This window comes from Metopolophium dirhodum, chromosome 9 (assembly GCF_019925205.1).
Source record: "Metopolophium dirhodum isolate CAU chromosome 9, ASM1992520v1, whole genome shotgun sequence".
NCBI classification, from domain to species: domain Eukaryota; kingdom Metazoa; phylum Arthropoda; class Insecta; order Hemiptera; family Aphididae; genus Metopolophium; species Metopolophium dirhodum.
Window position 1 is genome coordinate 21,538,518 of NC_083568.1, and position 14,959 is coordinate 21,553,476.

Consider the following 14,959-nt stretch of genomic DNA (forward strand, 5'->3'; position numbering starts at 1 on the left):
TTACTTTTACGAGTAAAATGATCATCAAGATTCTCCAACTTTATCTTCGTTGTCGTTTTCGTTTTTACGTCTTTCAGCTTTTTTTTACGAATAGAGTAAAGTAAGTATAGAGAGCTTAATCCAATAAAACACTCTATAAAAATTTGAAACACTTGGGTAATAAGTCTATATACAAGACGTGATCTAAAGTTTTATAGTTTGTTAATTGTATGAACCAACTATAATAAAGAGAAAAATGGCGGTAAATTGTCTGAAGAAAAATGGAGAATCTGCAACGATGACTTTTATATTTTATATTATATTATATATTTATGACATTTCCACCTGTGACGTACCAAAAATATTTAATGTCGTATGAAAAAACGCATTTTACTTTTATAAAATTGTATACAGAGCTAGATATATTGTAACAGTTTATATTTTATTGGAGGTAGACGACAATCAGGTTTTGAATGTTGGTCAAATGTTTAAGTATTTTACTGTGTATAATTAAAACCTGTGACATTTCCACCTATATCAAACCTTTGCACGTAGTTTGGTCATGTTTTTAAACGATGACAGCAATGGCGAGGGTACCACTCTATGGCTCTTTATGGCATAAAAAAAATGTAAAAAGGAAATGGGTACACTTCAACTTCAAACATCTCAACGGCAACAGCTCACACGCAGCGCAATGGCCGGAACTGTCATTATCACGATCGTCCGTCCGTCGTTGCCACAGCCGAACTCTTGAATTTATTTCCCTCTTTTTCCACAATTGTTTTGACGAAATAATGGTACGATAAATTTCACCTATTATTCTAATATTAATATTGCTCAACGAATACGAATGCACACATACAGCTTTTTTTGTTTTTATAAATCGCATCCCCCATCGACTGTCAAAACAGCGCGTTATAAGTGCCTATATAATATTATCATTATAAAATATCATCAATTCATAATACTAACATATTTTAATCAACATTAGGTAAACGTGATGAGCATGCCGGCCGATCATGGCTTTAAGCTATTATTATATTATTATATTATTATTTATTTGAATGTCATCCTGCTTTAGTAGAGTTATACCTAACTGCAATTACTATTTTATTTTAAATCTTAAGCCAAATGTTTCTGATTTAAAAAATAAAATATTTTAAATAATATTAAACGTCATGTTGTACCTATCCATACGTCTTAGTATATGTAGTATACGTCTTATTTGAGACAAAACACAACATGTTTATATTACGAATTATTTCATTTCAAAACCATTCGTTAACATTTTAACAATAATAGTAAATATTAATATCATAATATTATTGTTATACGAAATTTAATTATATTTATCAAAAGCAACATTTAATCACATTGTGAATTATACCAAGTAAAGTTTTGTTTAAAACACTATAATAACGCGAGTTATTAAAAACTTTTGTACAATTCAGATTTTTCTTTAATCTAAAATTTTATCTTCCACGATCTGTTACAATATTATTATAATAAGTGAATGTAAAGGCATGAAGAATTTATTTATTTATTTTGAATAATTAACGCCAATTGGCATTTAAAAAATAGTGTACTTAAATTGAATTACGAAAATAAAAACATGTTACACTACCTCATAATGATGAATCCTCCTATAAAATTGCATATTATTTTATTTCATGTAAAAAATTTATTTCGAAATAAAAACAACCAAAATTTAAGTTAGCCTGAAAAATGTAACTACGTATGCGGAAAGATAGAAAAATGGTGAAGATGGGAAGCAGAAGAATTAGATACCTATGTGAAATTTAGATTCTGAATGGTCAAATTGTATTGGTTACACAATGACGTGTGTGTATTTTTTTAAGTCTGTCATCACATTTAGAGCATTACAAAATTAATATTTCATGAAAAACTTCTTATTCTTAATTAGATCTAATTGGTACAAAAAAGTAGAAAATTCCCAGTACTTTTCGAAATAATTATTAATAACAATTTAAATTTTTACGCAGCATCAGTACGATTTTGTTTCTCTTTTATAATTAAAAAATAAATAATCGAAGATAATATATAGTTATGTACATTATATTTTTGCCAAAGATTTATATTTAGTTTTTCTAGAAATAATTATATAATTTTTAGACTATTCTAGTTTCTAGTTAATTTATTTCTAATTTGAGAATTTTTTTTTGATATAATATGTGTTGACAAAATGTTTAAAGATTTAATACAAGATTTCTCATAAAAAAATATCAAAAATTAAATGCCACAATTTTTTTTACATGCGTTTGAAGTTATCAAACATAATCCGTTATAGTTATGAAAATGTGTAAATTTCAATATACCTTGTAAAAAATTTAAATAACACACCCACATAATTATTGATTTACAAAATCGTCATGAATATTTTTTATCCCTTGTAAATGTTTTTATTAATCTTAGGTTTATTGTTACATGTACATCATATACTTAGGCTTAACAGTGGCAGATTTAAATGAAACAAAAACATACAATTAATGTTAAATAGTTTATATAAAATAATTATTCCACCGTACTTAAAACCTGGGTAAAAAAACACTATTATGTATAATATGTAAGACACATATTTTACAGAAAAATACATTTTATCAAAAACAATTAACCTTTTTTGTTATGTCTGACAATTATATTTGAACAAATAAATTTTATCTAGGTATTTTAAAAACTATGTTGGGTCGAGTAGAGAAAATAGTCTATACTTAACATTAAATTGGAGTTCATCGTCTAAATAATATCACCTTATTGACTTTATTTAAAAATCGATGTTTGTTAAGCCAATCTAAAGAAAAATATATTCGTGGATAAAAAAAATATGCATTTTATCCTTGGCATTTAGAATTCGAATATTATTTAATATTTATAAATTATTAGCAGCTAATTATATATATTATACATAAACCTTTATAATAAATGGTATATTATTATTTTCAGACCCACAGTAAAAACATATATTTATGGTAAAATGTATATTGCAGCTTAAAAAATTATTATGTCTGAAAAGTTATTCAAATCTAGTTACTCTTACTTACAAATTCTACTTTGAATAGGGTAGTACATATTTAGTTATTCATTTTATGACTCGTTAAAAAAATGTTCCACCTATATTTATTTATTATGCTTTTGTGTTAAATTTATTTATTCAGTTATAATTAAAAAAAATATTAACTTTTGGGACTTAAAACATTTTTTACATTATTTATGTATATTTTTGTTTTTTACACACAATGATATTTTAAAAATATTAGGACTAATCTTAATCTACTATGATACACATGGACCTTATCACATTTCTATATTTTACATCGGAATGGTTATACATTAATACGAATCATACTTATTTAATAATACTTTAGCATATTTGATGTATTTGATAAAAATAAGTTTGGTGTACTGTACTACTAAAAAAAAATATATATGTAAATTATACAACGACGACTCAGTATCGTTGTTTGTATGTAATGATTTATTATTAAATTCAAATTTAACATATTATTATGTATTACAATGACTTACTTGCGTCATGAGGTACACTCAAAACCTACATACAGTCAAGAGACATCTCCAGTTTTTTTCTTTTAAATCAATTGAAAAATGTTCTGGTATTAAACATAAAATATTATATTAAATCCAATAATGATGATGTTTAAGTAATATTTTTACAATACACAATAAGTGTATGCCTTAGACAATTAACGACGAATCAATCTTTTGAAATATATTATGTGTTTTCGTCTTTTCGATGTGGTCTACTGTGAAGTAGATTTTAGAATTTATTGACTGAATTACATTTTAGTGGAAGCCATTTAAGAAAATATATTTATATATAAATTAATCAATTCGAATAAATGGTTACATAGAACATAAGAACTTAGCCAATAAGTATAACTTTAGATAAGCAGTACAGAAATTATACAATCCGATGTCAAGTATTTTTAAAATATAATTTAATTTTTGGGTAAACCATTTTACATTAGAAACACATTTATTCATCAGTATTTAACATTATTACGTAGTTTTCATTTTTTGATAAAAATGATTACAGGAAAAATTTGTTTGAAAGTGATAATACCTTAAAAGTTAAAAGTAGCAATTACGTTAATCACGTTATTATTTCGATTTTTGTTTAGTTTTTTTACTCACTTTTTTTATTCACTGCCCTAATTATCTTTTTTTTTTGGTCTAAATAGTCCCTCCATGACTATTTACCATGGCTAATACTGTAGGTAACTGGTAATACACAAACATGCATAGGTAGTTTATTGGAATACACAACGACAACATACGGTTGAAGTCGTAGATCTTCACAAAATACAATTTTACAATATAAAAAGAGCTTCTAACTGTTGACCGACAACACAACTACATGGGATCCTAAAAAGAACTGAGACTTTGAATATTCCATTAGCTGTTCCACTGCATTCGTTGTTGGTCATAGTTCAATTGTAGAATAAATTTCAACAATGATATGAGAGGGTAACTTGGTGCGTTTAGAGAGTGCAGAACTATCATAACGTGAGGTTATCCGTAACGAAACTGAAAGCATTTCTAATTCCCAGGCCTAAAGCAACAAAGTTATGGTACTATAGTTGAGTGATTTGAGCACGTGGTGTGGCACGTTTGATTGAATCATTTGTGAATCTTCTATTCCGGTACCGTATTGGATTGGACCAGTGTTAAAACTCCATTATAGACGCTATGAGCCAGTTGGTCACTATTCATTTTTACAGTTTACCTACATAATCGGGGAGACATTATGTCTATTAGTTCGTTTTTGATCCTGAAGACTGTATGTTTCAACGCTATTCTCATCACTCTTATAGGTTATTCAGAAGCTCAACTAAAATTCTACGCACCTACCATGGCCGCTTGAAATACCTAACCTACTGGAGTTACTTCGTATTTGATGATAACAACTTGAGAATTGATGGAAAAAAACTTTGTTTATCGAAAAACTGAACAAGTGACAAATAAAATAAAATACTAGGTAGAAATTTCTTTTAAATTACGATAGTATTCCGTTTTACGTATATCAATATATTCTCGAATCATGTGTTTATATTAAATCTTATAACAATATATTGTTATGATATTCGTTACGCGCACACATTTAATTATTCGGATTGTTTCAGTAGTTGATTACAAAATAGTTTATGATTAAATAGCTCACGTGGGCTTGGCCGTTATGTTTGTAATACGATTACGGGATGACGTATTATTATTATTTGTACGAGGTTTAGTGCGTTTGTAAAGCCACTTTGTTTTACCGAAAATGTTATTCCGAAAACAATTTAGTCTAAACCACTGATCAATAGTAAACGCTCTGCTAAATATGCCATGTCAATATATTATGCAAAGCTACATTTAACTTTCAATTCATACTGAAGGATGCTCTGCCAATTAGAACGAGAGATTATAGAAATACAAAAAAGAGGCAATCACGTAGGTATCGCAGTTATAATTGCATCGATATCAACCGTAGAAATGATTTATATTACGCCGATTATGCTGCAGGCTGTAATATTAAGTACAATGGTCCGTGTATTGCATTGAGTGCATTTGCACGCAATCCATGTTTATAAACACATATTGTTATTTGTACTTGAGGATCGGTAGCAGACTTCGAATCTAATGTCAATTGTCGAAGAAAATTCGAAGAAACATATTAATCCCAATATAATATCGTAAGTAATCGTAAAAATGTAAATACAATAGCTTGTACAAATAGTATATGTACATATTAATATGAATATACAAATAATACAATACAACACTATTGTCAACGGGCATAATGGTATATTATTATGTCGTCAAGATACATTCGATCTTTGAGTTTGATTTGTAAATATTATCTTACTGTTCATTTTTAAATTGAAATTTATTATAATATCCTATTATAGGAATTATGTTAATGTCTACAAGATTGACTGATTTATAATACATGACGTATTATGTATATTATAGTATATTATACATAATATTATAAACTATATTATATTTTTAATATAAACAAACAAAATATTTGAGTCCCAGAGATCCTGTTAGTGATACTGTTGTTAGTATCGTTGCTAGTACGTTGTCCAAAACACACTCTACTTGAATGTTTGTAAAAAAAATTTTCAGTCTATATGGTCGTTTTTTCTCCGCCATAAATATAAAATAAAATTGTAGAGGTGGTAGTTATTGTTTGAACTTAAAGCGTAGGTAAAAAAGTAATACCTCACCATACTTTGTAAGTCGGTTAGTTTAAAGTCAATCCAAATTATATAAAAAAATTTCAAACAAAAATCATCGACGGGAACAAATTTGTTGTTGATAGGTTTGTTATGTAAACGGAAATCATGTAAAATGCATACTAATTCTTATTTTGCTGCAAATATTTAGTGCATTTGGAAAATATGAACAATTTTCAACCGTGTTATCATATTAGGTTTACGATATTTTACGATATTTAAAATCGTAATAATATTTCTGCGTTCACTGTTATTATTTTCTGAATTCATGATTAGCAAAATATAGTTAGTTGTATTGAAAAATATGTATATAGAAATAGTCACGTTTAAGGTATATCATTTTAAAAAAGCAATAGAACAATAGTATAATAAGTATGGTAACACCAGCATTATTATACTACCGAACTATTCTTCGTGGGTATTAATTATTTTTTATTCTTTAATTTCTAAAGATTCAGATATAATTTTAACAATTTGAATTTAAAATGAAAAATTTAAACCACCTCTACTAATTATGATGATCAGACTTGAATTATGTATATAGAATATACTAATATTGAAATTATTGAGTGGCACCAAGTTCAATCTTTATCATTTATTTATTTAACAACATACACACATATCTTCACTGTAGTCCATTCAGCATTTCATCCGACTAATTTTTTCTAACTATTATTTAGTTAAATCAAATTTAATCGTTTCATCGTTTTTTACTCTAAATTTTCTTGGAATTGATTAAAAATAATAGTTCAAAGATAGTTTTATTCTGTAAATATAGTATACAAAACTCTAGTTATTCCGCTGGCCCGAAAAAAAGCGCACACATCATTTTTAAATTAGGAATATCACTATTATTGTCGTTATATCCTAGGTATACATAATAATTGTGTAAACAAAATAACGAAATAAATGCGTGGAAAACATATATAATCAACTACCTAAATAAACCTAAATATATATACTCTAGAGCATATACCTTATGTATTGCAAATAGAGACTGATACACATATATAGTGAATTGATTTAATTTCCATTGAAATATGTTCAATTTTATATATTTTCATAAAACTTTAAACTGTTTAATTTCTTTTCAGTTTCCATTTTGTTTATTGTTACTCGTTTCTTTTGTGATATAATTTTGCCAAGATTTGTATTTGTTCATCTATCTCTTTTGCGTCGATGCTGTTATCACGTCTTTGTTCTGCAGTTTGTGTTGTTGTACTTTGTTTTGTATCTGTTTCCTTTAGTATCTAATGCTTGTGTAAATTAATGATTTTCTTCTTAAATATGATTTATTACCTAACCAAAATATACGTAGGTACCTATTGCACTTTTTGCGAATGTGTGCTGAATATTCTGGATGATTTTTAGGTCGAATAACATCAAAATATTGCATATAAGTGCCCGTATGTGTACCTACGTTTTTTAAAACACACATACACGACACATCGCTGATCTAAATAATTATGTTTATTCAATATTATTAATATTATCATGTTACATCGTAAAGTATCGAAGTAGCAATTTATTCGATCTCCGTTGTGCGAAAGTAGTTTTTGTACCTTGAATAGAAAAAAAAAACAATACAAAATAATATGTCCAACCAGTAAACATATTATAATATTCTGGTTGTTATTTTTTTCTTCGCGCTTCGGTCTCTGTAACTACATACCTTCCCTTGCTCTACACCTCTATAGAGATGTCCACCACCCCACTTTTACTCACAGCTGCTATATTTTAGTGTCATACTCTATTCTGTCTCTCCGGAAATTCTTCGGTCATCCTTTCTACCTTTCTACGTTCATTTCCATAGCCTCCCTCTGCACCATGTCCGAGTTTCCTCTTCCCATAACATAAACGAACAATATCTCAACCTATTATCCCTCGTTTTGTCTACAAGTCGGTGCCACTTCTACCCCTAATGATTTAATTTCTTATTCTATCCTCCAGATTCACTCCATACGTCATATCATTGTGATCTCTGCTTCACAGAGGCAAATAATTTCCACATTTTTTTAAGCCTATTCAATATCATTTTAGTGGGGCTTTAACCCTTCCCCCAAATCTTAAACGCTTTTTGTGCCTATGCTGCTATACACTCACCCCGTGTAGTTAGTATGTATTGTTCACCGCACAACATCTCGATCCATACTCGTTGTAATTGGCTCCACTACTACATTATAATATTGAACTTTTAATCTCAATGGAATTTCCCGTTACAAAAAATATCCAAAGTTCCTCTCCACCTCTCAACCACATGATCCTGTTTCTGACGTCATTCTCGAAACGACCGTTTTTTCTTACCGCTGATACCGAGTGTTCAATTCGCGACAACTACAACAATATAATAACAATAATTCGCGTAAGTACCTGTAGTACATGACGATCATGACGACGCCGGGTATCCAAAACGAGACAGACGACGATATGATCGCGTAGTATCGGTTGACGACGAAAACACACGACATGGGGTTCTTGCGGCGGAACGCCTGGTGCTCGGCGGTCGTGTACCAACCGAAGAATATCGGAAGGAACGATATGAGCGCCGGTAGCGTCCACACGTTGAGCAGCATGTACAGAACGGTCCGCTGCGTCATGGTGATCGGGTACTGCAGCGGGCTGACGATGGCGTAGTACCGGTCCACGCTTATGCAGCACAGGTGCAGTATGGACGCGGTGGAGAAGTACACGTCCAGGCTGTTCCAGACGTCGCACATGACGTACCCGAACATCCACTTGCCGGTGATCTCGACGCTGGCGTTGAACGACATGGCGCACAGCGCCACCAAGAAGTCGGCGAACGCCAGCGACACGACGTAGTAGTTGGTGAGTATGCGGAGCTTCCGGTGCCGCACCACGCTGATCACCACCAGAGCGTTGCCCAGCACCGCGCACAATATTATCGAGCACATGGCCACCGTCTTGATGACGAGCACCGGGCCCACGGCAGCGGCCACATCTTCCGCCGTCCCGCCGCCGCCGACGAGGTCGCCGCCACCGCCGCCGATAGCGGCCGTCCCGTCTCCGGCCACCGTGTGCGTCGTCTTGTTGTCCGGTCCGATTGCGCAACCGACTGCACCGGCCGCTACTGTGCCGACGCCGCCGCTGCTATTGTTGTTGCCGCCGCCGCCGTCACCGTCGACACCGACACCGCCGCCGACGCCTCCGCCGCACGTGCCGTTACCGACAACTGCAGCTATCTGCACACCACCTGGTACAAATCCCGTGTCGTACCACCACATCTGCGGGTCCATGGTGGCCGTCCGCCCCCCGAACGGCGGTCACATCGTGCGTGGTGGTTTTCCCGCCGGTGGGTGCTATTCCGGCCGGTCGTGTTGTTGCCGGTGCTGCGGGTGGTGCGGGTGGTCTTGCTCCGCGTTGTGGGCGTTGACCGTTGCACGCGGTTGGTGGTGCCCTTCCGCTTCTGAAACACGAAACGCAACGTTATAACAAACGATAATAAATAAATAGGTATTATTATTTTCGTGTCAGACTACACGTCGTTCTCTCGTCCAACGGGGAGAATGCAAACATATTACTTATACCAGAGCTTGAGACATATACTGGATACCGGTTTTTAATACCGGTGAAAACTGTAAAAACTCAAAATCGATACCAAAGCCAAAAACAAAATCAAAAAAAATAAATACTGATAACCGAAACCAAAATTGAAATTGAAAAAATATTTTCGGTTTCAAGCCCTGGTCTACAATTATTGTTATAGACCTACCACCCTTTTTTGAAGCTGAAATCGCAATTGCCTTCTGTTATGCACGTGTTTTAAATAAAACGAATGAGTTTAATGTCTCAGTTTTTAACAATATGTAAATACGACATTGGCTATTTTAAAAATAAAATCATTTCTTATATTTTAGTTTTCATCAGTTGTACTCTGTCGAAACTCTACTAATATGAGTACCTATTGGGGGATTTTGGGGGCTTTTATTATGAAAATTCAGACTGACTTTTATGTCGTTCAGTTCCAAAGAAAACCGCAGATATCGGTCTGTACGATACTTAAGCTATACCGGGTTACATTTATTTAAGTTGCTGGTACACTTAACTCGTAAATCATATAATATATTGGAGATTTCTACCAATAAAAATGTTGGTAAAACACGTACCTAATTCAATTATTAAATCAATGAAATAAAACGTTCGAAAATGGCCACGTCCGTCGATGGTACCACGAATACAAGTCGTCGTTACGTATGTTCAGACCATCGTAATAATAGATATCTCTTTTGTAATTTTATGTTTTTACGACTTTAAAACAACGGAGGATAGTGATCGTCTATGTAGTATGATATTGTTATATATTTTATCGTATGTGTCCTAACAATATTTCATTTGTACCTGCCTAAGTTAATGTACGTTTTCTCGGATTGAGATTAAAATAGAAATAAAATCGGACGAGCTTTGGGTAATTTATTATAACTATACGACTATAATAATTATTATATTATACGCGTCGTGACGTAGGTATAACCCACGTGCTGTTGAACACTAAATGTAATAATATGTCAGTGACTCTATTTTACCACGTGAGCACTTAAGTAAAATTAATACGGGTACAGGCCGGCTTGTGGCGGCAGCTGTGTAGTTCTGAGATCACAATTATTATAACTAGACTAGGTACTAATTGGAACAAGAGCGAAATACCAGAGCGAAGTCTTGTGATTATTGTCATGGCGAATTGTGGTTCCGTGATTCTTGGGTAAATAGTGTGTGTTAGTTTGAAACTGTTGTTTCTGACACCAGAGAAAAATTTTGTTCAAACAAGATAATTACATTTTTGTCGTGGAATAAATGAAATCTGTCCGGCCGATGCATTTTAAATATTATGCTGTAAGGCACTGTATGGTCTCTTGCAGTTTTGATCATAGTATCCCTAGCTAAGTTTTGATCATATCGGCGAGGGATAGTGGTGAATTATTATTATTTTTGACGTGGGCGCCATAACAATTGTATTCACGGAAAACATTCCGTGGGAAACTGGATTCAGATATATCGGATCCATTTGGTTTACGTAATGTTTTTGGTTTTTCGTGCAGTTTACTCGAAAACTACCGGGAAATTCGACTAATCTTAAAATTAAATCATGGCGTCTACCGTTTCTTTTAGCTTTTAGGTTATTCCAAAAAGTACTCAACCAAAATAAACCAATAGTTTGGTCTCAAATCTGAAATACTAAGTCAATTTTGTGATATTACTATACGTATGGGAAATAATTATTTAGTATTATAAAGTATTTTTTACAATTAGGTATATATAGATTGAATTTGAGTAAGATTATAATGGGTTTCAATAGGTACTATTATTTTTACCCACCACAAGTCATCTATACAAAATAGTTTATGGAAAAGTGATTGTAATATTAAAAAAACACACATATATTATAATATAAACTTTGAATATTTGAATGTTGTATTAAGACACGGACTTATACGAAATACAGGACTGTGCAGATACGGTCATGTACAAGTCGTACTGTTGATTATGCGTTTTAGATATTTATAAATAGATATATACAGATGAATTTACTTTGATGTAAGAGCGTGGGTGATTGGATCTATAAAAGGTTCGGAAAGCAGACATTATTCGAAATTACAAGGAATTTTATTACCTATAAGACTGTTTATTGTGGACTGCCGATAGTTTTAAACAAAGGAATTATTAGGTCCATTAATAAAATATTGACTACCTATATCCTAAATGCAATAATTATAAGTATATATATTTGAGTACCTATAAAGCTATAAAGCATTTAACGTTCCGAGTATACAATCTAATCTATATATTTTGATTATAATGATCCTACTAAATAAACATGCGTTGGATGAACTAAAGAGTAAAGGATGGTATATATCCTATGTTTAAGTAAATAATATTATAAATTCTCATTTATTTTTATTTGACGTTGACAGGTCATCAACTAAAGAGGTACATATCTGATAGAATGTATTATGTATAATATCATACATCAAATGATCGTTGAATAGATTTAATGATTAATGAATCAAAAACACATCAGTTGTATCCATAGTAATACAAATAAATAATAATACAACTAATAACAAAAAAAAATATGAATAATAATATCACAGAACTAAAAAATAAATAAATTACATGAAATTGATTGAAAAACTAATCATTTGTCAATATAGAATTAAAATTTATCATAAATTATGTGAGATTAAAATAATTATGAGAAGACGATAATAATATTTCAGATACGAGAAAATTAAAATTCAATCAATTTGCTTGCCTTAACAGCGTATAACAGAAATAACTGATCGATATTATTAACTAACTACATGCAAATTCAATAACTTTTATTCTTGACAAATTAAAAAAAAAAAAAACAGGGGAGAAGTAACCGCTATGCTACAGTATAGTAGTCATCGAGTGTACTTCACCATTGAGTAAGTCAATGTAATGTTTGTCTTAAATTAATTAAATTAAATTATAAATAATTGCATACGAAAAACGATTCTGAGCAAAGATGCTCTGCGATCCTTTATTATTACTTATCACATTTTATCATATATTTATATTTATATTTCAGTTATTTATTTTACTATTAGCTATACAGTAAGTTTACTTCGTTTTTGCCGAAATCCTTGCATTTATCTATACATATAAAATAACAAAAGTTGTTTCTATGTCCTTTATGCATTCCTAAACCTAATCTGATTGGTACAGAGATAAGACCTGAGGGAAAAAGATAGGTTACATTTAGTCGCAAAAAAATGTAAAAAAGAGGTCTTACCCGGGGGGGTTCTCAAACAAGGATTTTGAAGATGGACATTTTTGTCTATTAACGGTTGCTATTGATTTTAACCATAATTTGTATTAGCCTGTGCATTTTAGTACAGAATGAATCGAGTTCGAATCATGGTTTCGGTGGAAACATTTTTTTGCATTTTTTGATACTTTAGAGTTAAATTATACACTCACGTACCTACGCACCACGTGGGTTCCACGATCTACAGGTAGATTGCCTACTTGATAATACACTGCTCTCATAATCACAAGCGAATCTCACGGACAACGCCGGTTGGGGTGGCTATAAATTAAAATATAATGTAATTTACACTTGAAAAGACATTGCTATCACAGCGTGTTTTACCCAAAAGGAGTTGAACAATCACAAAAATATAGCAGTAGCAAAGCATTACCGTGTCAGCTAGTTACATTATAAATATTTAGGTAATTATTATAATAGCATTATTATTGTTCTTATGTCATAACTATATTACTATTGTCATTAAGCTTTGATTCAATACCAACTATTACCGTATAACGGTTTTTCGGTATACCACATCAGTGCAACTGAAACCGACTCAAATTTGTAGCAGGTTTCAAGAGTTCAAGACATATACATACGTCATAAGTTAGTTTATATATTTATTAAAATTATATAGGTATAGATGGTTTCACTAATAATTTATTATAATTACTTTGAAAATATCTTACACAGTTCACAGTTTTATACTTGAATGTTAAAATCCTCAAAATGTATGTACAATATGGCTTACACGCAGTGCTGTGAAACTTGAATGAATGCTTAATATCCTTTTATTATTAGCCAAGATAATTTGAAATTCAGTCTTAATATAACGCCCACTGTAATACAGCTCTTTTTATTATCACTGTAAAATCAACAGACGAAATTCGTTTAATATTTCCAATTCAGTTATACAACAAATAAACAAAATATCAATTATTTATTTGTAATATTATACTCAGAACGTATGCATATTACATATCCAATAACCTTATTTGCATTGTTTAAAAGTATAATATAATATAAAATAGGTATAATATCTCTTATTTTCACATAAAAATTTAAATTTTATAAGTTTTAGTGTTATAGTTTTTTTTTTTATTTTCGAGGTACTATAAAAATATAATACAATGGAAGCGTTTCTAGTTAGAATAACTTATTCAGTTGATAGCTGAATCGGTTACTATACCAGATATATAAGACTTTTTCTTTTTAATCAAAAATGAATTACATTTAAAATACCTATTGTGTTCTTAATTCTTATATTATATCAGAGTGAAAATATGATTTTACATAGTAATTATTATAATATTATTGTTTGTTAACAAACAATAACTTATTACAATTTACAATAATTATTATCTAGTGCACCTGCAATTCCACATATAATTGTTTTGTTTTGAGTTTGAATCGTAGGTATATAGGTACGAATGCAATCTCATAAAATACACGTAATGATATTCTTCTTCCTCCTACTACCTATTATCATTATTATAATATTCACACTACAAAATAATACATTACAGTGGATTGTTTCTTTCGTATCTACCGAGAAGTGAGAAAGTCCTAGTGCCAAAGTTATACCACCGAATACATAATATTGTATTCGTATTGCGTTTACTCTCGACGGCTGTATAATACCCTCACTAAATTATTACTTGCTCACATGTGAGGTCTGTTGTTCATTCGGATATCCGAATAATCTAAAGTGTTATATATAATATATAGTATACAGAATATGGTGTGTGTGTGTGTGCGTGTTTTATATACAGTTATATTATATACGAAAGCGCTGTATATACCTATGCGAGTATTATATATTATTATTATTATTATTATTATTATTATTATTATAACATGCCAGAGTCATACCTATACTGAAGAAAATTACCCACATAACCGCGCCGGTGTAATTTACGTAAATTCCCTC

The 14,959-nt window shown here is 31.1% G+C and overlaps 1 protein-coding gene across 1 annotated transcript in view; it reads right to left on the bottom strand.

Annotated features, from left to right (window-relative positions):
• The window catches only part of LOC132951831 (octopamine receptor beta-3R-like), a 192,384-nt gene that overhangs the window by 129,602 nt on the left and 47,823 nt on the right, over positions 1 to 14,959 (bottom strand). Inside the window, exon 2 of the mRNA XM_061023832.1 lies at positions 8,610 to 9,663. Coding sequence (XP_060879815.1) covers positions 8,610 to 9,493 — 884 coding nt within the window. The 5' untranslated portion in view covers positions 9,494 to 9,663. The remainder of the gene's footprint in view (positions 1 to 8,609; positions 9,664 to 14,959) is intronic.